Raw genomic sequence first — 25822 nt, 5'->3', positions numbered from 1 at the left:
CATTTTTATCAAATAAAGATAGAGTACCACTGTTTGCCTTTCTGAACATGAGCAATCACAAGGCAGCTTGTGGTGTGACCGCAGACAATCTACTGTAGTTACCACAAAATTTAGGCGCTCATAGCTGTGTTGCCTGTTATGTCTGTCTTCTCAGTCAATAATGTGACCAATGTGTGATTACCCCGAAAAACAAACTACAGTGAGCATTAACTGACAAAAAGACTGATCAATTACAAATTGCCAGAACAATGTAATTGACTCCAAGTAATTAATCATGTGTAATTGGTGCATACAAGCCTGTGTATGACTATAGCAATGAAGAAGAAACAGGCTGCAAAGGCTCGGCTTCAAATTCTTTAATCGGGCATAAAAACCTTCATTCAGAATGCCTTGCACCCTCATGTGCTTCCTTCTTACAAACTCCCTTACTAACATTATTCACCCACTCATTTATAAAACATGAGCAAAGAAACACTGTAAGTCGACTGTGTGTTACAAACAATCTGCATTCTGTACTAGGTTGTGGCAATTTGTGCCCCAGCAGGAACCACTTGCAATATGGTGGCACTTTATAGTGCGAAGCAAGGTATTAGAATACGTGACTTCAATGCAGGTGGCTACTGCAGGGAGAAAAATCTATATTTCTATAAGAAATTTTGATAAATACAGTTGAGCCAAATGTCCACAAAGAAACATCGCATAATGTAATTTCCACCTTTCATGCCACATCACCGGAACATCAATGTGTTTGCACTACATTCTGTAGAAAAGCTGGCAACATTTGTAAGAATGAGCAAAAAATGTATAATGCCACGTACAAGATTAAAAGCAAACATTTTTTACACGTAAACGGTTCAATAGTTGAACATGGGGTAAGCTTATATAAGGAAATTTACAAGACACGGCATTCTTCAGATTTTGAGTAGCCTTTATAATACCAGCTCAAAGCAGAAGCACTTCTGTCACAGGAATTAGCTATCGTACATGTGCATCATTAGCACAGATGCTGCAGGTATAAATATAGAGTGCTTTACATGCAGCCACGAAACCCAAGTTTACAAAAGAAACAACAATACATCAAAAGCAGGGTGGTCTACATAAAACATCACTGACTGCATAGACAATAAGCATATACATATATATTATGTTTGTATATCTCTGAATGAGGTATGCTACAGCTATGTATTTATAGTATGTATAAGCCAATGTGGCACAACAGGCAGAACCATTTTTATATATAGCTCAGCTTTCCATTCTATTTTCTGACATAGTAATGCGACAAGATTTACAATGCATCAAGAAGCTCGCAAGTCGTTCAACTGCCCACTGCAAAGTGCTTGAATGCACTTGTGCAACACATGAAAAATCTAGCATGTACTCAAGTACCATTGTATTCGCATCTTCATCCCTGCTTGCCTGGGTGGCCGCCATAAAGTTCCTGCCTTGAAGAACAACACAAAAAGAGCTAAAAATGTCAGAACTGTACAGACCGTCTTCCCAAGACAGTGCAGTTTACAACTCGCACAAAACCGCAGCCAACAAACTAAATGCGTCGGGACATACTCCTTCGTCAGAAAAGGCTAAGAGAGGCATAGAAAAAAAATGCTGATGTCCCTTTAAAAAATACTTTACACATACTCTATGGACATCTACCTCAAAAAACAAGGCCTGATAAAGAGCACAGCGGCAACAATACTCTCAGCACTCACAAATTCAGGCACAGGCCAGTCACAGGGAATAAACTAAGAAACAATATTCGAACTTAGAGTGGCAACAAAGTAAATGGTACATCACGACACCCCATGGTGGCCTGAAATCGCAAGTAGTCCAGTAGTGCTACTAAATTCAACAATCACTCATTTAGTGCCACTTCCCAGACGATGAGGTGACTCCGTTCACTCTTGGTTGTGCCCTGGTGCAGTTTCTTCTCGACAGGTGCTCCAATAGCTGCCGAGATGCGATCCCCACTTGATTCTTCTTCCTCACCGTCTCCTTTGAAAAGCACAACAGCAATTGTATAAATAATGCGATATCTTCAAGGTGCATTCTCATATGCTCATAATAATTTTCAAATAGTCAAGCCATCTTTTAATACTAATTTAAGTGCCTTACAAAAGGAACTTAAACAGATGTAATGTTAAGCTTTCGATCGCTAGAAGAGTGAACAATTCGAGGTAAACAGAAATTTTATGAAAACATTACTAACTAAAGTTATAGGCTAGCTGTTGCAGTTGAAATATTTTACCATACATCAAGCCTATGCAAACTGACACGAGATATGTAAGATACTAAACATTTATCTGACCAAGGACAAAAACTTAACACGTGGAACAAGTCCACATTTAGCCATGTGCCGAATCCAAAGCTGACATGAACTCCATTTCTGTGTGTCCATGCTAACAACAAGTTCAACTAGTTAGAGCTTCCACGCATGAAAAGGGTAGCCAAAATCACTGGTGAAACTGACCAACTCGGAAGTCAATGTAGCCTTCGCCACCAGACAAAACCAGCATGCACTTTGGAGAAGCATCTTCAGAGCCCAGTGCTATGTCTCCAGTCTTTTCTTCAGATGCACCTTCTTTGTCTGAAGAACCCATGCCACCAGTACCTAATGAAGAGATAATCACAGGTCACATCAGGGACATTACACTCACAAAATGGGGGCAGAAAGGTTGCTCACGTGGTCGGCAACTGTATCATAAAAAACACAGAAGGAAGGCCAACGGCACCTTAAATTAAACAATAAAAAATTCAAGGAATGTTTTAAGGGAGCATTAATTGCTGTGAATTGACAAGGTATTCTCCTTGTATCTTTCATGTTCAAAGAAAGACGTCTGGGGGGGGGGGTGACCAAGAGTGTCAGAATTAATTCACAGATTAAAGACAAAATATACAGCTAATTAGAAGAAAATGACAAGTCTAGGCTGAGCTTCAATTTATTGTTTAACCTTGTATCAGCCTAATTGGTGTACCAAAGGAACCACATGTACAAATATAAAACACAGAAACAAAACATGGAATAAATAAATACTCTCTTTAATTACACTATGGATGGTGAGTCAGAAATTTTGTACAATGAAACGACAGTGCACAAGTGACATCATTGACCTCGCCAAAAGCCACCACAGTGAGCCAGCTATACATTACCAGCCCTTTGAGGGTCGAATTTTTTCACGAAATGCAGTCCAAAAATGTGTAATTTTTTTTATTGCTGAAATAAATTCTTCAGACAATTCTATCTAAAAATATTGTCTAGAATTTTTTTTGCGTGACCGTAAAGTGACAATATGTCATTTTTGTTGTTACATACACATGGTATATTCATAGTAACATCAAGCAAAATCCTAAAAAAAAAACACTTATTCTATTTTTTATAAATTTAAGTTATGCATTGTATTAAACATAGCTCACAGACATACAAAAATAAGCACACCAGAGTACTTTTCCAGTACTCTGGTGTGCGCCCCAAAAAAACAGGAAACGTAACCATGGCGGTGTCATTTGTGTAATTTAGCGCCGCACGGAAACAGATGTAATCGCGCCCCGGGGAGCAATAAACGAGAGAGTCACAAGCGGTCACCCTTTGAGAGATTAGAAACCAGACAGCCATCAGCTTTGCAGGTGGCAGAAGCGATAACCACACAATGGACGAAACTGAAACCAGCCGTACTGCGTGCGTGCGTTCTGATGCGCAAGTGAAAGCCACTACGCCACTTTGGAAAGCAAAAAAAAAAAAACCCAACGGAGAGACATCGGCGGATGAAAACATATTCCACGTATTCCCGAAGCGTGGCAGTACATGCCAAGCGAGAGAAATGATCGAAAAAGGCGCACATTTTAAACATACAGGCAATGCGAAAACCCTCAAAGGGCTAGAGTCTCTAAAACACAGAGACAGAGAACACGAAATCAATCAAACATTTCATACTTATGACAGCCTTACAACTTGGCCTGGACTGAAATTCTGCCTGTTTTGAGATGTATTTAATTTTTCTTTATTTGCTAATGAGTTCCTTGAAGTAATGAAGCAAAAAATACTGATGTACAAAAAGATAACAAAAACTACCTATAAATCAATTTCTATCCTTTTAAATTATTCCAAAGGTACTGAGAAATCATTGTGTAGGTGAATAGTTCTTTCAAAGTAAGTGTTCTTTACTGTCACTTCACCAATTCGGTATTTAGAAAAACACCAGCTGTAAAATTCTTTAGAGAAAGATTTTTCATTAGCCTTCTTAAGAATTGTTCTGACATGTCTGAACCAGGAACGCCTGTTATAACTTGTGGGTCACATTACTTTTCCAGTTTCTAGACTACATAACATAAGGTTATTCTGCGATCACAGAAAAGCACCAAAGCATAACAAATCAAACGGTCACTTTGGAATCCAGATATGACAGATGGCTTGCTGTGCAATACGTAAAACAGAGATGTTTCTTGCTTCAGTCACAAGAACAAATACTAATCATAACAGTTTACAGAACACTACCCCAAGATTCAATTGCAATTTCTGTCAGGGTTTATGTTTAGAAACATTCATACATACTAAGTTGGAATTGTTTCAGTTCACCTGACTCTGAGAATGTTCTCAGTCCAAAACTAACTACACTGTATGCATGTCGCCATTTCTGGCAATAACTCACACTGATGTTACTATAGCAGTTTCATTTGTTGCTAATTACCGCAATGTGTTGCTTCATATTTCTAAAGTGCAGCATACACATTACTTTCCCTTTTTACTCTGCCTTGAGTATGGACTTTCAATATACTAAAACGGAAGTGCTGACCCTTGTATACCTATGCAGCTTTTTTCTGTTTTAAAGCAGAGTTCCCTTTACAACCTCAACCTTCCTAACATTACTGAGCCACACACGCACACGCACACACACACACACACACCTGGTGTTTTAAGAAATGTGTCCAAAAATTCTCAAAATGAAAGAATTGTGATATTTGCTCACTGCTTTCATCATTACGTTTTCCAAGTTGGCAGTCATCTTAAGATGACTAGAGACATATAGAGAAATGTGACATACATAGAGACATATATAGAGAAATATAGCATTAATTATAGAAATTTAATTATTTGCTTTTTAATTAGTGGAGACAGGTGGTCAGGTCCCATGGGAGAATTGAGGTCCTTCCTTCAAAGAGCCCATTGCCACTTTGAGATTTTCAAAAAGTGGCCACTAATAATTTTGCGGAGTGATGAAATTGGACCAATTTCTCTTTAGTCTCTTTAACCGTCTCGTGCATAAATAAATGTTGAGCGGTAGAAAAACATTTTTGGTTCAGATATTGATAAACATACTCTAAATTACAAGAAAAAAAGTTTCAGCATTCTTACAACCCATATTAAAGGTAATATGATGTGTCCCCATATGAGGACAACATGCAGCTAGGCTACAAACATGCTTCATAGTAGTCACATTTGCACTTCAAGAAATTTGTTGGAAAAGCTATATGTAATGTAGTACAAAAGCACAATCAAAGGAAACAAGAAAGAAATGCAGAGAGAGAGGGATGATGGCAATCAGCACTAGTTCGTTCTTTTGCCACTACAAACGACAATCGACCACATAAAAAATAAATGCCACACTACAAATTTGACAGCCAAAACTATTTTCCTTGCAGCAATATTCGTTGCTCCCACTGTGCAACATACAGTCGAACACACATATATCAAATTTTCGGCTATATCAAACTCGTAAATTATCCCCTTGAAAATCCTTTGTAAAAGTATAGAAATTCGCATGTCTATATCGAACGGTATTTTTACCCGCCATCGGATATATCGAACACCGCGCGAGCTGGAAGGCGCGCTTCAGCACTCGCTGAGCCCCGCGATCTTCGTGGCACCGCGCCTCAGCCGACACCCGAAACGCTCGAAAAACATGAGGGCTAGAGGGCTCGGACTGTACTCCTGCTGGGAGCGTTCTCCAACTTGTGGAACAGCTTTTTTTTCTCTCTCTCTCTCTCTCCTACGCTCTCCGCGTTACCGTCGGCTCGGAGAGCAGGAACGAAGGAGCCGGCAGCCTCCTCCTTTCGCCTTTTCTTTCTTTTTTTTTTGTTGCTGTTTTGTGAGTTTTGCTTAGCCGACCACAGCTCGCGCCTTTCGCACATCGCTGCTGCCCTCGCAGGTAGCCTGGGCACCCGGGTAGCCATCGCCGCCATCGCGACTGATCGCGAGCGCTTTGTTGGCGGAGTTCACTTCCGTGAGTTGTCGCATACCACCGCATTCCTCTTTTGCATGTGTGCTCCCCTCGAGCTGAAGTTTCTGCTGGACAACACGACAGCGAAGCTGCAGCTGCTCGGCCAGGGCATCATCAAGTCCTTCAAGGTGGGCTGAAGGTTGACCTGCTTGGTGCCATTCAAATGGTGACGGGTGCCTGGCGAGACGTGAAATAAAGTTCAGCAGTGCGGCGGTTTGGGCACGTTGGTATTCCATCTTGAAAAACTATGAGCGCACAGAAAACACGGACGACAAAAAGACACACATATGCACAAGCGCCTATGTGTGTGCATATGTGTGTCTTTTTGTCGTCCGTGTTTTCTGTGAGCTCATAGTTTTTCAAGAAGCGAGACGTGAAGATGGACTCAGTGGCCAACTGCTTCTGGAAGGCAGGCTTCGTGACGGCGGAACTTGCAGAAAACAGTGAAGACGGCGACGACAAGCGCATAGACGACGCATTTCACGAGTTGTCCTCCCTCTTCCTGGCTCCTGTTCCACCCGAAGTGTCTGCGGACGATTTTGAGGAAGCGAACTACAATGTTCAGGCTGTTGTGAGCCTCGCTGACGAGGACATTGTAGCTGCGATCACAGGGACCCAGGATGCCCAGGCTGACAGCTCAAGCGGTGACGAAGATCGTCTGGACGAGGCGGCGGCTACACGCGCGTACTCCGCCGCCGAAGTGGCGGCAGCGTTCGGCTCGATTCGCTGTTTTTGTGGCGACATGGAGTGAACCGGGCTGTCACACCTGGACAGCCTCGATAAGATCGAGGCCAGCGTCTTCAACTAGTACATTTTTAAGACGAAGAAGCAGGCTAAGATAAGAGATTTTATTTTGGCGCAAATAAAACATTCTGTTACATCGTGTGTGTGGAATTATTTGTCATTCTTGAATGCGCCGATTGTAGGTGATCGTCCGCCACTGGTCAGGTCTCGGGGCCTGTATTTGTTTATATCGAATTTTTCATATATCGAACTAATTCGCGATCCCCTTCGAGTTCGATATATCCGTGTTCGACTCTATATGTGGTCTTAGCAGCAACTAGGCTGTGTGTAAGTATTCGAAGTATTGAGGACACAGTGGTACATTTCACTGGCTCAAGAACTCCCTCTGCTTGCTATGAGAAAACGTACTGAGGCAGTGCTAGGCATACTTGTGCTCTGTGTTATTTGGAAAGTGGTCACCACCATAAAATTTTCTCTCACTTCATAGTGCAACCTCTTTTTTTATAGGAAGAGGAGATTCGCTAGAAGGTCCCCCCCACTTGCATTCTTGCGCCACTTCACTGTGATAGACGAGAGTTTTGGGTGCCCTGCTGCAGAACTCAGGGTGGTCCGTTGTCTTTTCATCTCCTTTGAGCCACTTCCACAGAATCCACGTGTTGGCAAGTGCGTTGAGGAGATGATAAAACATCCTCAGGTTGCCCCTCTCATTTCAAATGTCATTCCTGTATCGGACCACTATCAATTCCATGCGCTCCACTCTGCCCTTGCGCTTTTTTTATAAACTTCTTGGAAGAAAGGCCTCGGCATCTCAGCTATGCATGTGTCTTTCCGGTTGTGCTGCTTCATCGTTCCCTAAGACTCTCGACCAGCACTGCTGGACACAACATCAACAAGGGAGCTATTCAGCCATGTTACAGTTGTGTTATCACTAGAAGTGCTTCCTCATCCTTCAGTTCTTTCATAGGCATCAGTTGAGCATCTCTCCTTGCTTTTCAAATCTTACATCTCAAAGAAATGCTTCTAAATCTTGGTGTACTGCCACTGCACAGCAGAACACGTGCCGCATAGTGTCTGAAAGTAAAACTAAATATCCTGAACACAAATAAGTATATCAGGCAAATGAGTGCATCTGCCGTTTACAAATTTTTTTTATTACAACAACTGCTTTTGCGAGGTTACGTGACGTTTCGCAAGGATAAATTGAATCAAAACACAACATGGAAACTAAGTGACATCTATGATATACTTTTAAAACCTTCTGTCCTTACTTGAGGAAATAATGAAAGAATGGAAGGAATAACCCCAATTCAATGTCACTTGTTAATTTTTGTTTGGGTGTCGTCATATGAAGTTGCTATGCATGAGAGGGTTAACGATGAGTGAGACATTGGTTTTGTACTCCATACTATAAAACAATCTTAAACAAGAACAGCACTTAATAAAACACGTTGCGGGGCTAGTTGGTGATACATTCTTATTTAAAAATTGTAGCGCTATATTAGACGAGGACAAGAAGAAAGGTACGTGACAGGACGGGCGCTAACTCCAACGAGGTCCACAGAATCCACGTTGGAGTTAGCGCCCGTTCTGTCATGTACTTTTCTTCTTGTCCTCGTCTAATATAGCGCTACAATTTTTAAATAAGAAAGAACAGCACTACACGCAAACATCAATGAAAGCGCTGTTTAAGCCATTCCCTGCAGTGCATATGACCCACAATTTATTATTTCTCTGCTTATCTCTTTTGTGCATAGTGCACTGTACCAGTCACGACCACCTATAAAAGAAACAGGAATATAATCAAGTAGGCATACACGTAGTCACATTTTTCTGTTTTTCCCGCCACATCTTGATATTGCGTAAGAACGAAAGTAAACAAATACAGCATAGACCGCTTATAACATAAGTCTCCGGAGTCGCGAATATCCGCACTATAAGCGTTACCGCACTATAACCAAAACAACCTTCTTCAACGACTGCGCTTGCGCAAAACGCGTTGAGCATGTAGCCTCACATGTCCGATAATCGAGACACGCGATTCGGGGCGCTCACAACCACTTAGATTTCCGAATGTTCAAAAATTGACCGCCAAAGACCAGCACTGCCAACGAAATCAACGCGGGGGGAAAAAGCAAACAAAACAAAGCGCCACCGCGCAAATTCGTCGACTACGTTTCAGGCCACCTCAAGGTATGCGCATTACACAGAAACTTATGTCAAATCGCAACCGAAATTTCGCTCGCTGAATGGTACCGATCGTTCGATTTCATGGGCGCGTACCCGATGTCCAAGACATTGCAATCGAATCGGGAAGCCCCATTCAAGAGTTGCATGTGCCAACCATGCCCTCGTTTTCACTAACAATACGATTTCCTTCCCTTCAAGTGCAGCCATCGCAAAGAGTTTCGTTGATTCCGCACCAAACCGCAACTTTGATCGCTCGCGACCGCTACCGAAAAGCAACCAATGCTGATTAGGCCTAGCCTGCAGTTCAGCATATTGTCGTGGGAAGTTTGTCCAAGACAACATGAAGAGCGGACGTCGGAAAGATCCCTTAAGCACAAACCCAAGAACAACGCGCGTGATACGAAGTTTGTGTTCGCAGCCGGGAGATCAACGGCGGCAAAAGCCCGCCAAGCTCGCTTAAGTCTGCGCACTGGCAGAAAAGGGGAAAGCTCGCGTCATGAAGCCGTAAAACTTTTCAATTTGCGGAAGAGGTAGCAAACGCGATATGTGCAGCAAGAGTGATAACGACGACGCTTTTCCCGACAGGAAACTTAGAGCACACTTGATGAGGACGCGATCGCATGTTCCACATGGGGCATGCTGCTGGAGCCTTGCAGGCGCAAAGGCTTCTCCATTGCCCAGGCAACCACCACCCTTCCCCACTTGGTGAGCCCGCGCAGCGCTGCTGCGGTCTTTTTTAGTTTTCCTCCCTCAGCCCCTCGTTGTTCGTTCACTGCGCGTGCCCTCACCCTTTGTAACGACCTCGTCGCTCTCTCCCCAGCGGCGTACTTTCTTTGAGAACTGCACTCGCTACCACGTTTGTCAGATATATTTCCACTGCAACTGCATTATAAACGGTATTTCATCTTAGGGGTCTGCACAATAAGAGGTATGCATATAGTACATGGTGTTCTATGGGAGTGTAAACGGGAGTCGAAAAAGACTGCATTGTAACCGGTTCTGCACTATAAGCGGTTACGTTATAAGTGGTCTGCACTGTATATCAGTTTAGTTAATATGGCACGATTTGATAATACATTATGGAACAGGAGGCTGCCAACAGCCAGATCCAACATGTATGGCATCCGCTAGGAACACTCACTTACCAGGAACAGCCACAAAAAACTTGACCGAGTCTCTGTGTCCGTGAAAGGAGAGCTGAGCTTGTGCCATAGAGCAGTAGGGCACAAAGCTGCCAGTCGTGATGTTCTCTCGGCTGTCACTGTACACCCGAACAACAGCACCCGGCATCCGCACTCCACTCGCAGACTGGCGTGGTTGAGGCAGACGCCTGCTTGTTCCCTGCTGGGACATACGTGGATGCAGTTATGGCTATAGTGCAAGCAACATCGAGTGAACTCAGTCAACTAAGTTTCAACTGGGGCCTCTTGGTGTATCAATACATGACCAATTGCACCAGCTAGCACAGGAGCATCACAGTTTTGACCTATGTAATACCACCACAGGAGGACTGTGCTGCAGAGAGAGAACTGCTGAATGAGGTCAAAAAGTCAGCAGTCCTCATCCATTGGTTCTCATAAAATGTGAGCACGTCAAGTTCGTTTGGCTTTTTAACATGTTTAACCACCAGGGGTGTAGCCAGAAATTTTTTAAGGGGTGGAATGGATGGGGCTGTGGAACATACATTTATGTAGTACCTATGTACAGTGTTCGTCAAATGAAACCCGAACAGCGGCAAGCCTTCGCATGGTATAGTGCGCGCCGTCCAGTTATCACCATTGACAGGCGTGCGCATCCGGTTTGACCGCACTGCGCATATGCGTGCCTGTCCATGGTGATAACTGGACGGCGCGCACTATACCACTGCGAAGGCTTGCCGGTGTTCGGGTTTCATTTGACGAGCACTGTACCACTGCCACATGGCACCACATGTACAGGTCGCTCAAGTCTGTGGCTACTGCGATCGGGTAAAATGCTAACGCTAAGAAGCTTCAGGGCAAACTAAAATTCTTTAATGCTGTTATGGGGAGGACGCACAAGTTTGTGAATAGCGGCATATAACATTGTGTTGATAGGACAGATTAAGCTTAATGCAAGCCAAGTACAAGCCACCTTTTGCATGATACTCACCTTACCGTATACTGGTAGACAGAGTATACATTATGGAAAGAGTTTCCACACTGTAAAGTTCGAGGCTGTGCACACTTCATTCAGTACGAATCAGTATGGTATTACCATACTTCCTATGCGGTAAACCAGCACTGCTAGCTAAAACGCAATATCAAGATGAAGGGCAAGCGTTAGCTATGAGTGTTTAGCGACTGTTATGGTAATTATACTGGGGAATCATGTGCAGCCCACAGTGCAACACCACTTGCCCCCCATCGCACGCCCACTCACCCATAGGGAACTGAAATGCCACCAAACTAGCAAAGTGCTGGCTAAGCACACATGATTGTTGCCTTATAGGAGAGCAGAAGCTGTAGTGGCAGTTCGCTTCCATCACTTCCGTCGCTTTGACACCGATGACGTCAAACCTAAAATGTGGCCAATAATTGTGGGAAGCTATGTGGGTGGTTCGAAGCAATCAATAAAGTTCATTTGTAAACAATCTGGAACATCTCTCAAGCCTGTAATATTGCATAAATGACAGAAATGCGCAAAGGAATGTACCCAGCGAATTTCATTGAGATATACTGACCTCGAAAAATCGCCGCAGTTGGCCTTTAAAGGGGCCCTGCAATACTTTTTCAGCATGGTCAGAAAACGCTGCCAATCGGTAGTCGAAGCTCCCGAGAACACGCGAGCCAAACATTATAGTGGAGCATGCGGCCTGGGATTTACAAAAGTTCTCAAAGTCGGCTAAAAATCCCTTCCTCTTCCCTCGACAAACGATGCGATTTACTCAAAATCACTGCATCATTGACTCAAGTTCCACACCATTGGCTGATTTGAACATGGCGTGCTCAGTAGTTACTGCGGCCGCCGCAGGAGGCCGCCACTTGCCCGCGCGATCGCACTGAAAGCACGCCATGTGTTCAAAGAAAAAAAAAAGAAAAAGAAAAAGTGCTCAAAGTCACGAGGCGCGCGTGACGTACCTTCTTCCCTTGTGCCATCCCTCCCGGCTTAGCTTCTAGCATGTTCGTCGAAACAAGAGAAGAGAGAAGGCAATTACAGCGTGGGGCAAATCTTTGTAACTCCGCTCGTACTGGACGGATACTAAAAATTTTTGCGGTGGTAGATTTGTGAGGCAATAAGCTCCTTTAGTGAAGCTATTCCATGGATACTTGAAAAAATGTTGCAGGACCCCTTTAATTAAGTAATATGGAGGTCCTCTGTCCTAGAACAAATGGCCACAGGTACAGTACCTTACTGCATGGCAGTTAGTTCTCTCCGCTATTCTTAACTATATTACACATTGGTGCATTTTGGTGAAGTTTATCAACACAGATGCATCATTCCAGAGCACAAGCAAAATCTTAGCTGTTCAAATATTATGAAGTATGCACCTTGCTCATTTTTCCTCCACAGCTTAAAATAACCTTTAAATTCAATGGCTTCTTCAACAGCACCTGCCAGGACATTGCTTTTTTTTTGTGAGCATGAATAACAGACACAGGAAGTGATCACGTTCCAGATGGGAAAAGCACATCTACAGAAGTACAGCATTCAGTATACTGGATGTGAAGACAAAAAGTAGTTCAGTGCTGTACTTTGCATGGGTTTTCCAAGTAAGCCTAACGTCTGTTCAGTTTACGAAATAATTTCAACTAGGATGTCACTGCATGTCCAACTCGTACATTTCTTTCTTGTATTTCACCTAGAACACAACCAGCCTGTTCTGCCCTGGAAATAACAAAAATTTTCATTAACTAATGGTCTTGCTTGGAACTTAGTACAGTTAAACCTGCCTATAACGAACCTCCATACAACGAATTCCTCGATATTACGAAGTTTTTCAATTGCCGCCGTTACTCCATAGAAGCGCATGTATTTGCGACTTCTATGTAACAAAGTGGCAGTGGGAGACACCCTTTATATAACGAATTTTCGCCGCCGACAACCTAGGGATTTTGCCCTGAATTTTGTCATTTTGGCACGAGAAGGAGCTGCATGCATCTTCTGTGGTTGCCCCGTCGACGAGAGAGCGAAGCGGAAGCGTCGCGCATGGCGTGCCTGAAGCCCCGGCGACCGCGAGGTGAGAGCGAGCGCTCGTTTGTGCGTGCGGGTGTGCACGAGGTGGGTAGGCGAGGCCTTCGCTCCTCGAGTCGGCTTTCTTGCCGCCATGGGCACGTGCACAGGCGTGCCCCACCACCCCCCTTCCCTCCCTTCAAACCTCATCCAGCTGGTCGTGGGTACCACGACCGCACTGGCTTTGTTTAAAAAAAAGAAAGAAATAATATCGGCTTTTGCGTTGGCAGCGCCTCTTCGTTTGTTGCAGTAGTCTCTGAACTGCACTTCGTTAACATGACACCAGGTAATGCCACTAAAAAAACAAAAAAAATCCTTGCTTCGTGTCATTACGCTTCGAGTTCACGCGCATATGTAGGGCCGCGCCGCATATAGAGTTCGCTATTCGTTTTTGACAACGTGCAGCTCTTGCGATTTTTTTTTTGATGCCGACAATTGTATCATCACCAAGGAGATGTCAGATTAGGCACTGGTGGAAACTGTCTGCGACCACGGTGACAACGACGGATCTTCGGAGGTGGACTTGTCACTGTCCTCACGCACTTTGCAGTCTTGTGCCGCGGGCTCGTGACACCATGGCCTCCGAGATTGGCAGCGCGTTGCTGGAGCCAATCTCGGAGGCCACGACTGGATGCTGACGGAGCAGCGTTGTATTGATGTCCTACGAACATTTAAATTAGTATTGCCATTTCTCACAAACAAACAATAAAATAATGCAGTTTTTTGCCGCTAAATAAATGTTTTGGGCGAGCTCTGCCTTCAATTCCCCTTGTGCTTAATTTGTGCATTGCTTTTCCGAATTTTCGTGCTGAAACTGGATATAATGAAAACCTGGTTATAACGAATTTCTTCGGGAATTTGTCGAATTTCTTTATATCCAGGTTTAATTGTAGTTCCAACACGGATAGTGAAGCCATCATGATTTCAACGTTCCATTTTAAAAGCTATAACATTAAAATACCAAAAGTTGACTGCACTCATAATGCCGATTTTGACAAAGTACAGAAAGATGCACCTCACCTTCCGACAATGGAACAGAAATGATGACGCCATTGCCAGTGCCCATCCAGAGTCTGTTGCACGAAATCAACAGGGCCGTGATGCGCACAAACGAGAATCCAAGCTTGCCTGTGCCTGAACAGAAAATAACAATAAAAGAGCCAAATGTTTTCTCAGTCACTAAAATTTTGTTAAAGACACTGTATGCACATGACATCCCCCGTGCTGTCAAAAGCTTCATCCCACATTTAAAACCAATGTGACTAGATTTCATACTGACAACTTTTTTTTACATACTCATAAAAACATTAAGTGCCTGAACTAAACTCTAACTGGTACAGTATTTCCTATTGTGATTACAGAGTTTCACAATGCAAAAGAATATCTTGCCGCATATTACTTTTAAAGAACTCTCACATATCTCCTAAATTCCTGCTTTTTCTTAGTAGCCACATGTAATGGTAAACAAGCATTCAGTGAGTCAAACTTGTAACTGTAGAGGACAGTAGTTCATTGCAACACAACTGTAAAAGAAGAGGTTGCTGCTGACACAAGACAGCTAACTACTACACAAATGCCCATCCCTTTAACTCTACCAAGCCTGCTGAAAGCCAATACTCGCACAGCATAGCCAAGTGAGGTAGCAACAGTTGTAAGGCGCACTAGAATTACAGCGTGGCATGTGGCATAAATGGCAATGCATTAGATAACAGTGCTACAGCTGCATCATGGTAGTGATGGAAACAGGCTTGCACTGGCTCCTTGGCCTTTTATTCTTAGATGTCACAGCAACGAGAGACATCATGCGCTTTCTAGAAGAGGTTTTTTTTCTCCTGAAGCCAAACATTGAGCAAATTAGCATACCTAGCATCTTGGAAACGTAGGGCTCAATGTCAATGTCCTGCAAGTGTTGGTAAGTGTGGACGTTGTAAAGCCGCAGGGTACTGTCCAGTCGTATTGTAACCCAAACTCCATCTCCTACCCAGGCCATTTGCCTAATCTGGCTCTCCTTGCGTGGGTGAGCATCAAAGGAGTGCTGAAAAGTAAAATGGAATGTATAAAAAATTTATTGGCACTGAGGGCTTGCTACACATTGTAGTGAGACTAGGAGTTACTATACACAAAGCGTGCCTTCCACGCTAGCTGTACACAGCACAAACAACATAACCTAAAGCGGTGGTTCTCAAATTGGGTTCTGCAGAACTAGGGGGGGTCCTTCACACTGCATGCTGTGTTGTGTCACCCCCCCCCCAACACTACCTTTCTTTCTCTCACTGCGAGGGTTCCCTCATCTATTCCACCGGTCCACAAGGGTCCCTGAAAATTTATGGCTGAGAAACACTGACCTAAAGATTGCCCCTAGACCCTCATAGAGACTCTCAGTGAATCAAAGACCATATTTCAAAGAACAGCTTGTCAAGGTTACCTAGCACTTCCCAATATCAAAGCAATTAATAGCATAAAAAATTTTAACATAGCCATGATCAAGGCTGCCATATACCATGCAAAAATTAACAGGTGGCTAGTGAAAGAAGAGAAAAACTGACGCAATATTGTAAAATGCCTCAGTTCACAGCAAGAGTTAGTTCAGTAAAGAAATTGGTATAGATTTATATGTTGCGAACACAATGTCTGTCCTCCAAGATGACATAGAGGAAATTGCGTTCAATGTGCAAACACTCGAACATGCCCCCCAAAATTGGGGGACTCTTGCGCTTCGCCTTCAAGAGCAGAACGCGATGGCGTAATCAGGCCCCGTTTGCATCACCTTCACGGTAGCCCGGCTTCGCTTCTCAGTGGACACCTCAACTGTGCTGCAAGGAAAGGAACGTCTGTGCGCCTGTACATTGGCCATTTCAGACTACCATAGAATGCCTACTGCAAGTACAGTTGGGAAGTGCCCACTATGCCACAATTCCTCCTTTTGCCAATCGGCAAAATATCCACTACACGTCTGTAAGGGAAGATGTGCACATGCACATCTGCCCACTTTGTTGATACTGTTGCAGATGATGATGATGATTAATTATGCTTGAGTCATGGGTAGGTCTTTAAACCACCCACTCGTTGCACAAAGCGTATGTTTTGATGCCTGGTGAAATTTCACGTCCCTGCCATGCCATATTGGATGCGTTACGGAGACTCCTCACACTACATCACATTCATATACAGGATTTTTCCAAAACAGTTTCAAGCACTGGCGGGCTATGTGGTAGAGCACCTGCTTGCCATGCAGACTCACTTGAACCGAAGAATTTCATTATTTCATTCACTTGCATCTATCGCGATTTTTTGCTCATAGACAACAATGATTTTTCACTCACAGCCAACAACGCCGACACCGACACCGAAGCCAACACCAGAATTTCTGTGAAATGAGCTCTTTGACGCTATCGCGTTAATAATAGCTCCATGTTCAAACTAACCTCCACAGTGAGAGTCTTGGGGTGGACCACATGTATCCGGTTCCTGTAGCCGCACCAAACCTTCGTGTGGGCAACTGTCATACACCGAATTGAGTGGTGCGGCTTCCCAAGGTCGAGTATGTGGTAGTTCCTCAGGTCCCACTGGCCATCTGTGCAGAGCACATAATTTGGACAACACACACTTTCAGTGTATGTGGCAATGCAGTTTTTTTCTTATCATGTACTGCTAAACTTTGATGAGAACAGTACAAACTGCATATGCCGGGATTGCAAAAGCCACTGGTGGGCTTAAAAGGCACAGCGCAACAGGTACTTTGTATCCTACATTCAGCTACACTGAAGTAGAAGGGAAGCACTGAAGCCAAATTTTTAGTGAAAACAAGTCAGTGAGCCAATACTAACAAATGCAAGTTGAAAACAATAAAGGAACATCTATAAACAACAGAAATAATGGATCTAGGTCATTTCTATCTGGCTCTTCAGTGAAAATGATTTCTCAGGTAATCAATCGGGCAATATAAAAGACTTCTGTACATTCACTATAGATAGTTTTCACGTGACGTCATATCCGGCGTCCGGGACTTTTGTTGGGCAGTCGCCGCCATCACCGGGCGCCTACGAGCACACGCCGTGGCCGCAAAGCCAGCGTGCGGTTGCGTCAGCGCACGTTCCGGCGGCATTTTCGCAGGCGACACTTGTGCACGAAATGGAATTTTGTCCCGGTTACTTCGACGAGCTCGTAGGACCCACCAGAGTGCGTTATGAAGCTAAAATTGCCATGTGCAGCGCTGTGGACCCGTATAAGCTGCGCATAGGAAGAGACGCGACCACGGATGCCGAGGTACTGCCACTAGCAACGCATGTAGATATTATAAAACTACTTGGTACTGTCAACCAGCTACATTTCGTTGCAGCAAAGGAAGTCTTACAAGTCACTTAGATGCGCACAATTATTTGACGAGTGGGTTCGTGAAGAACATTGCAGCGAAGAAGTTGCCGTCACAACGTGTCGTCGTGTTGGTCGAGGCGAGTGTGTAAACAGCAGCCCAGGGCGCTTCTTGCGAGTTTGTGCGCGCTTGAGGCCCGTAGCCAGGGCGCAGGGGACCCCTCCCCCCGAAATTTGGATGGTTGTAAGTATTTTACCGAAAAAAAAATAATAAAAATGGGTGTTTTTCAAGGCCTTCAGCAAGTGCCCCGCTCCCCCCGGGAAAAAAAAATTCTGGCGACGGGCCGGATATGCTTACGCACGAAAAAAACAAAAAATAGCGGACTTCTTTTTCTTTTTATCTTCGTAAAAGTATGTCGTGCTCACTGCTCACCCCAGTTTTACCGTAAACTCGCAAGGCGTGCACGAAAGTGCCTTCTTAAACGAGAGCTTCAAAAAAAAAAAAAAAAAGAGGCGAGCATCTAACAATGTGCAAGTGTGAACATCTGAAACAAGCTTAAATTGGTTGCTTTAGCAGAAATGCCAGCGGAGACATCCTGAACACGTTTTTTTTTTGTTCATGAAAAAGAAAAGCTCGTCGAGAGTTCAACTACCAAATTACTACCTTCTGGTGGCACATTTGTACTAGCGCAGATCTGCTACTAGCGGCCTACTGCCATTCTGTAATAAAGTGGCGATCACAGATGCGAATGCTGTCCAAGTTCTTCACGACTTTCCGATTTATGCGGGCCAGCCAAACGCCCCAGCGCCTTTCTGAGAGAGCCCGCGTTCTCTCGCACTGCTTGATAACCTTCGGCAAACAAAACATGCCGGTGCCTGACTCTCTGTGGGTCGGTTTCGCAAAAGTCTTGCTTCTGCTACAACAGCCGAACATCGCACAAATCGTCATGGCTGTGGCGCTAAGTATAACACTGGAAAAAGCGCGCGCCAGCTGCCGCAACACGGTAGCCGGGTTAGCCGCGTCTCGAAAGGTTCCCGAACATGGCGGCTGAGCAAAGCGGAAGTGGCTGTGGTGACGTCGCGTGACGTCCGTGAAAACTATGTATAGTGGCTCATATGAAAGGTCCAAGAAAAGCAATACTTGCAACTAAATTGCCAAGCAGGTATATAATCATTACCGTCATAATCATTATGAGACTATGTTATGTCTACTACAGGATGAAGGCCTCTCCCGATGATGCCCTATTTATCCTGTCCTGTGCAAGCTAATTCCATTTGATGCCTGCAAATGTCTCAGGTTCATCGTCCTGCCCAACCTTCTGCCATCCTTGGCTGCATTTCCTATCCTTTGGTATCCACTCTGTCACTCCAAATGATCACCAGTTATCTATCCTATGCATTACATAGCCTGCCCTGGAAAACTTTTTTTTTTAATGTCAGCTAAGATACCGGCTACTCCTGTTCTCTGATCTACTCTGCTGTCTTCCTATCTCTCAATGTTATGCCTGTCACTTTTAGCCACTATTTCCCGCCCCCCAAAATTAAGCATGCTGTTTAACCTGAAAACGACAAGCCTGTTATGACCACTGCAATCAATATTGCTACAGATGGAAACAGCAAATGCATCGACTATTTTAAACTTATTTTGTTGTTATACCACGTTGCCTGGACACATCGGCTTTACGCTGTGCATTACAGCTAGATTTTGGTTACGATGTAAATCAAACCAGCACTTACAGTACTTACGTTGTCGGCCATGAAACAGTGCGCTTATATGTATTATTGCATAAAAATAAAAACACTGCACCAACACTAAGAAATGCTCAGCAGAAAATGTATTAGAAGTATGTTCTACATGGCTTACCTTGCTTTCTATGGAATATCGCAACAGTGCCATCAGCCAAGGCTGCAAACACGCGACCCTTGACGTGGCTAAAAGAAAAAAGAAAGGCGAACAGTGGGAGAGAGCATGCTTAAAAACAGCTTTACTTAGCACAAGCAACAGTACTGCTATGCACTATATATTGAATACTGTGCAAAATATGAGCACCAGGAAAATATGTGAGTTCTTTAGCAACATATCAGTGGTCATCTCTCATCGCATCTGTGCCACCCAGATAATAGAAAATGGCAACAGCAGCATTCCATTGCAACACGGTGAACTGCTTCCTCTTTCTCCTTACATATCGCTTTGAAGTAAACAACACATGGAATTTCTGTCTATTCTAGATGAAACAAGACAATACCAAGTGCCTAAATGTGAGCATGAAAGAGCAGAAGCCAGCACTATAGAATACGGGATAGAGTAGCCATGTGTGTCTGGTGCTCTTATTTTTCAAGCAAAATTATGTAGAGAAGAGAAAAAGAGAAATTTGGATTATCATTATGATGACACACAATCCACAGGTTTGCCACTTACACAATGCTTAGCACCGAGTCAGCAAGCTTAACAGAGTCTATGCACACCCTCCATTGTGCCACAGAAGAATGCACGTAGATGCTGCAAGAAAAAGATGCCCTACATTAGAACGAGCATACATCTATGAAAAGCTGCACATCTCTAACGGGCTAAGAGCAGTAGACACTGCATAAAATAGTTCATAAGCTAGCAGCCCGTGGGACTTGTTACAGCAAAAGCCGTCGATATAAAAACTAAGGTTAATCCCGCATTTTCTAACATTTGGTTGCTTCCTTTGTTACTTGTACTCAAATGAATAGATGAATGAATGGCAAGCAGCACAATATTATCAAAGGAACATGCAGACTACTATAGTACAGTACACATGATACACAGATCCTGTGCTCAGAGCACCACAGACACAAAATACAAGGTGAGGACCAGTGGCCCCAGATTGCGCAAAAATACAAAGAGCAGACATCGAGAAAATAATGAAGCTTATTTGGTGCACAAAAAAATGAGATGCATATCGAGACGCTGTTGCTTCTTCTGCATAAGGAGATACTGTACCTATAATTACACGTGTTCTATGTGATTCTAACAAGTGTCGTTTTTTATGTCTGCATAAAGTACACAGCAAGACCCAGTAAACTTATAGAGTTGCTGGACAGCGGTGTGTGTTGCTATTTTCTGTGATCTTTGTTGAAGTAATATATTCCTTCGAAATGGAGTGCAGATATGCTTCATAGCATGTCTAAAGGATGAGCATCTCCTGCCATCTTGAGGATTTTGTCTGAGCAAATGTTACTACCAAGTCCACCAACACAGCTGCTGTGATGACGTGAGCGCAAACCACAAATGTAAGATGAACTCATGCAGACAGCTCAAGTCACAAAGAAGGAGTCGAACATATGAATGCATGCTGTCAGGAACCACTTATAATGTGCTCACATTCCATTCTGCGAACCCAACCACATTGTGGGCAGCACACTGGACATTTTCTCCAGCTGATCGTATGCCAAGTGGTTGTCGGTGGGCAGTTCAGAGATGCCATCTTTGACAATATCAGGTGGGGCACCCTCCTTCAACAGCACCCAAGGTCGTCGGGGGCCACCGGTTCGTTCCTTGCCACCCTGGCTGCTTCCTGCTGTGGCAGCTGACTCCTGGCTAGCACCACCAGTTTTGACCCTCTCAAGTTCTTCCAGCGCTGAGCAGTGAAAAAGTAAATCCCACTTATGTTGCTTTCTAAAGACTGGTACAACCAATGTTGTTAGTAGTACATGAACAGTCAACGTCCAATTAGATTTCGGAGTCCCTAGGTATCAGGAAACCATACGAAAATTTGGGTAGCCTAAAAAAATGTATGCCTGCCTTTATACTGCCCTAAAGGGCTTAAATCGCCGCAGTAACGTCTAAAATGGCTCTGAAGGCCTGGTGGTACATTTATTAAGCATCTAGGTGCACAGACTGAACAGGAGACGGTGGGTGCACACGTCCATAACTAGTAGTAACATATTACATCCCAAGACAGTGGCACTTTCCATTTTTGGTATGCTTCAATGCAATACGACAATGCGATGCATATGCTTAACTGCGTAACGCCCCTGAAGTGAGGCAAAGCTGACTTTTGGGAGCTGCTATGATTGCCAGTGAATGGCACATGGAAGTGCTGGTTTGAGGCAGCAAAATAATCAACACATTAACAATATTTCTGACCTTAAACTGTGGCACAATGTCAACAAAATGGGCAGCAAAGGGCTTCAGTGTCATAAATGTTAGACATCCTTACAATATTGACTTTATCGAATACATGGCAGTGCCACAAAGACATGTGAATTATCGGGTATGTCCAAAAAATGCAGGCGTCTGAAAAATCGGTCAATTACTCTGTAGCAATCTTCAATCCAAGATGTGGCCTGACAATTTGCACCGCACACTACAAACTTTTCTTATGTGTTAATCTTATGACAATGTACATTAACCTGAATGCAGAACAAACAAAAAAAGAGGGCCTGCATGGAACATTAAGAAGTACAACAGTATTATAACAAAAGATTTAGCTGCCATGGTAGTACCGTGGTATGGTACTTGGCTGCTGACCCGAAGGTCACAGGTTCAACACCGGCCGTGGTGGTCGCATTTCGATGGAGGCAAAATGCTAGAGGCCCGTGTACTTAGATTTAGGTGCACGTTCAAGAACTTCAGGTGAATGAAATTTCCGCAGTCCTCCACTACAGCGTGCCACATGATCATATCGTGGTTATGGCCCCAGAAATTATTATTATTATAACAAAAGATTAAATGCAAGCACAAGTGAAACTAAGAAGAAACGTTTCAAATTCAATAATTAAAGGAAGTGCTATCAACTTTCTCACAATAATGAAAGTGAGAATGTTTTCACACACAGCCTAGCATGTAACAGAATACAGTTAGTGTGCAGTAATCAGAAACAGGTATAATTTTGTTTTGGCCCACATATAGGAATGCACTCCTCTGTCAAGTTGACCTGCAGTTTTGTGATTCATATTTGAAATAAGGCTATGGCTGAGCTATGTGCACTAGGCCAAGGCTGTGCCGAGAAACCACGTCATAAATTATTTTTTTCTGTTATCAACCTTGTCTCCAACCTACCATCAACTGCCTCTGCAACTTCTCCGGCACCTCCTTCCCCTTCTGAAAAAAGAAAAAAAGGTGAAAGAGGAAAGAAAATGCTTTAAATGTGAAATTTATTACAGAATCTGTATGCTGGTAATACACACGCACGCGCACTGCATTGAATTTAGCTTAATTTAAGCCTAAAGCATGCGCTATACAGAAAACAAGCATCGTTAGTCTCAATTGCTCATGCTTTGCCACATTTTTAGCTTTGACCTTTGTAGACATAAGAACCAGCCTGTACAGTAAAGTAAAATACAGCCTTTTATCTCTCTCAGAGATGTTGCTATAAGTTCATTGTATTTATTAGCCTACCCCTACTAAACCACCGTAAAAACTGCTAGAAGATTCACCTTTTAATAAATCAATACAGACAAACCAAATAAAATCTTCTATAATTTTTATCTCTCGATCTTAGCTGCATTGAAAACCTTTTTTTTTTTTTGCTATTTAACAAAATAATTTTGTCACGCGGTCTAATTTTAACCAAGCTTTTGGCAATTTCAAGCACGCTTGGAGCCTCTGTAACAAATTTAGCAAAAACCTTAAAGTTGGCCGAGACAGAAGTCACCTGTACACATTCTTTCGCATGGAACGTTCAAGCAGCAAAAACACCATCAGTGCGCATTTTGTGCATTCAAATCGCGCGCAGCAGAAAATACAGCTGCACCATCTGTCACGGCCATGGTGCACGAGGCCACCTACACATTGGAGTACAAGAAGCTCATCTCGAAGGCCATGTGAAGGCAGCATGCAGCAACAACCCGATAACATTTGTAATGTTGGTTCTGAGTAAACCTCCGAAAACATGCTGTGGTGTACTGAAGGTGCTGCAAGTGGATGTTTACAGCTGGAGAAGCTCATGTCCAACTATGCTCAAGCAGCCACGACTGAGGAGTTGAACAACGACAGTATAATTAAGTGCGTAAGGGAAAAACATAAGCCAGATGAGTGTTCTGGTGACAAGGTTGAGTTGACAGACTGCATACCTGTGAATCACTGGCCTTGAAGTTCTGCAGTGGTATGCGAGTGCACATTAAAAAGAACGTGCATTGACTGCTCTGTTGACTTACGAGCAAGACATAATGCCAACGCTCATAAAAAAAACATCTGATTAAGCCGACTGACTTTTTGAAGGTGACATTAACTTGAATGCTCTAAATAAAAGCTTTGGCATTTGAAAGCCTGTATTTTGTTTCTTTTGGGGAGAATGAATCCTAGTTTCCTTAGTTTTGTTTTTAATGAGGTGTGGGCACCATCTAAAACAGCTGCATACGTTAGGTGCTGTTAAGCAATGCATTCAAGATTTCGCAACTACGGTATGGACTACAAGCCACGATCAGATGCCACGTATCGCACCAATGCTTTGCTATGGCCACAGACTGCGCCACAGGCACTGGTGTTCCTAATCACATGTTTAGGCACAACCTTTCCACAATAATTTGCGCATAGGTAGCTACAAATGAAATACAATCACTAGGAATGACGCTGCAAGCTACGGTGCTTTTTACAGCTGAAACATCAAAACCTCGATTTAACAATTCACGATATAACGAAGCTTTCGAGTACAAGTGTGACTTCATTATATTAAGATATGACTCTATTAATTGAAGCAATATTATAACTGTTGAACTTGGTTTACACATGCAGCAGAGAAAAATGTACCATCACAATAAGTCTATTCACACAATAAGTATATCACACAAGTGTATTCTCAAAGATTTGAAAGCCTGTTGTGCATTTACAGTAGGATCTCAACAATATGAAATCTTACAATTTGAACCAATACATAACTTAAACTGCACAGCTGGTCCTGGCAAAGTTCCATACATATGAATAAGGAAGAACTCATGTGAAATCTAACTCCAAAAACTGATTAACAGTTAGTTTGAAATGAAATTCTTGTTCTTTGATCTGCCATTTAAAAACAATGAGTAACATTTTTTTTTTCCAGTAAAAAGTCGCATTGTGTTGCTTTTTCTTTCAACACATCTCTGAAACCTTGGCATATTATGATCTCTAACACTAGACGCCAGCCATTTCAGCTTGCTCAGCCTTTCCTTTGCACCCATAGTGCACGGGGTGTAGAGTGGCTGCTCCCCCTAACCACCTAAAGGGGGCGGAGCGGAAAGTCTGCCCCCTAATTTTACTCAGTCGGACCTGTCCCGTCATTGCTTAAAGAGTAGGGTTATGGCCACGCAGGTTTTTGACGATAATGGAGGCTGAATGCCACTGATGTTGCATTCCAAGAACTGTTTACGTCCCATCTTTACTCCCGAAAGCCAAAGACCAAAGGCAAGCCATTGCGAGAAGCACGTCGTCGCTTCATTTTCATTTTTAATCCATGGTGAAGAATGTCCTTTTGGACTCAACCAACCGCGATGACACACTTCCCCCCTCATGGGGAACCCTGCGCATGCCTGTGTTTGCACCCACCATAGATTACCTGCAAGAGAGGACTTAGATGTTATGACCGTCAGTGCACTGCAAGCATGGCCAGGCTAACTAAAGGTGGAGCTCCTTCTGCAATCCCTTCTCTGCCCGCCCACGCAATGACTTTACGGGCAGTGCTGGTCCAGGGACGCATGGTAATATCTACAGCAGCACACGTTACAGCATGGGTCATGGAGTGTTATATTCAAAGAAGTTGTCTTTTGTTCAAACTCCGCTTTACTTGAAAAACTTTTCGGTCCCACTGGAATTCGAATCAAAGAGGTTCCACTCTAATACAGTTTTTATCAGCAACTACAGATAACTGAAGTATTCAAGTAGTTATAGGCATAGTACCCAAAACACGAGACCAAAGTATGCCCTCCCAGCCTCTAAGTAAGGGTACTTACTACTTTCTTTAGGAGGTGACGCAGGCCTGCTAACGGGAGCAGGGGCACTTTTTACAAAGACAAGCTTTCCAACTTTTGGATTCCCGTCTTGGTCCTTAGCACCACTTTGGGTCTCAGGTGCTTTTGAGCTGGGTGAAAAGTCCTGCTGGCTTGCATCAATCATCTCATCCAAGCCAAGCTTGTTGAATTCTTCATCTACGGGGTAGTCTGTCTCTTTCGCACCTACGCACAAAGTCCACGCATCAGTAATGGCAGCCACACCAGAAGTAAAGGCGAATGGGGAG

General features: G+C 43.6%; 1 protein-coding gene across 1 annotated transcript in view; it reads right to left on the bottom strand.

Moving 5' to 3' along the window:
• Positions 1–344: 344 nt before the first annotated feature.
• Positions 345–25822, bottom strand: part of LOC119382480 (C-Jun-amino-terminal kinase-interacting protein 4-like) — an 81771-nt gene continuing 56293 nt past the window's right edge. Inside the window, 12 exon segments of the mRNA XM_049412212.1 lie at positions 345–1992; positions 2468–2608; positions 10289–10448; positions 10450–10487; positions 14355–14468; positions 15198–15369; positions 16760–16908; positions 19510–19577; positions 20065–20145; positions 20995–21250; positions 22675–22716; positions 25539–25760. Coding sequence (XP_049268169.1) covers positions 1853–1992; positions 2468–2608; positions 10289–10448; positions 10450–10487; positions 14355–14468; positions 15198–15369; positions 16760–16908; positions 19510–19577; positions 20065–20145; positions 20995–21250; positions 22675–22716; positions 25539–25760 — 1583 coding nt within the window. The 3' untranslated portion in view covers positions 345–1852.

The sequence above is a fragment of the Rhipicephalus sanguineus genome, chromosome 2 (genome assembly GCF_013339695.2).
Source record: "Rhipicephalus sanguineus isolate Rsan-2018 chromosome 2, BIME_Rsan_1.4, whole genome shotgun sequence".
NCBI lineage: Eukaryota > Metazoa > Arthropoda > Arachnida > Ixodida > Ixodidae > Rhipicephalus > Rhipicephalus sanguineus.
The sequence above is the reverse complement of the archived record's forward strand: the minus strand, read 5'-3'. Positions and strand labels throughout refer to the sequence as shown.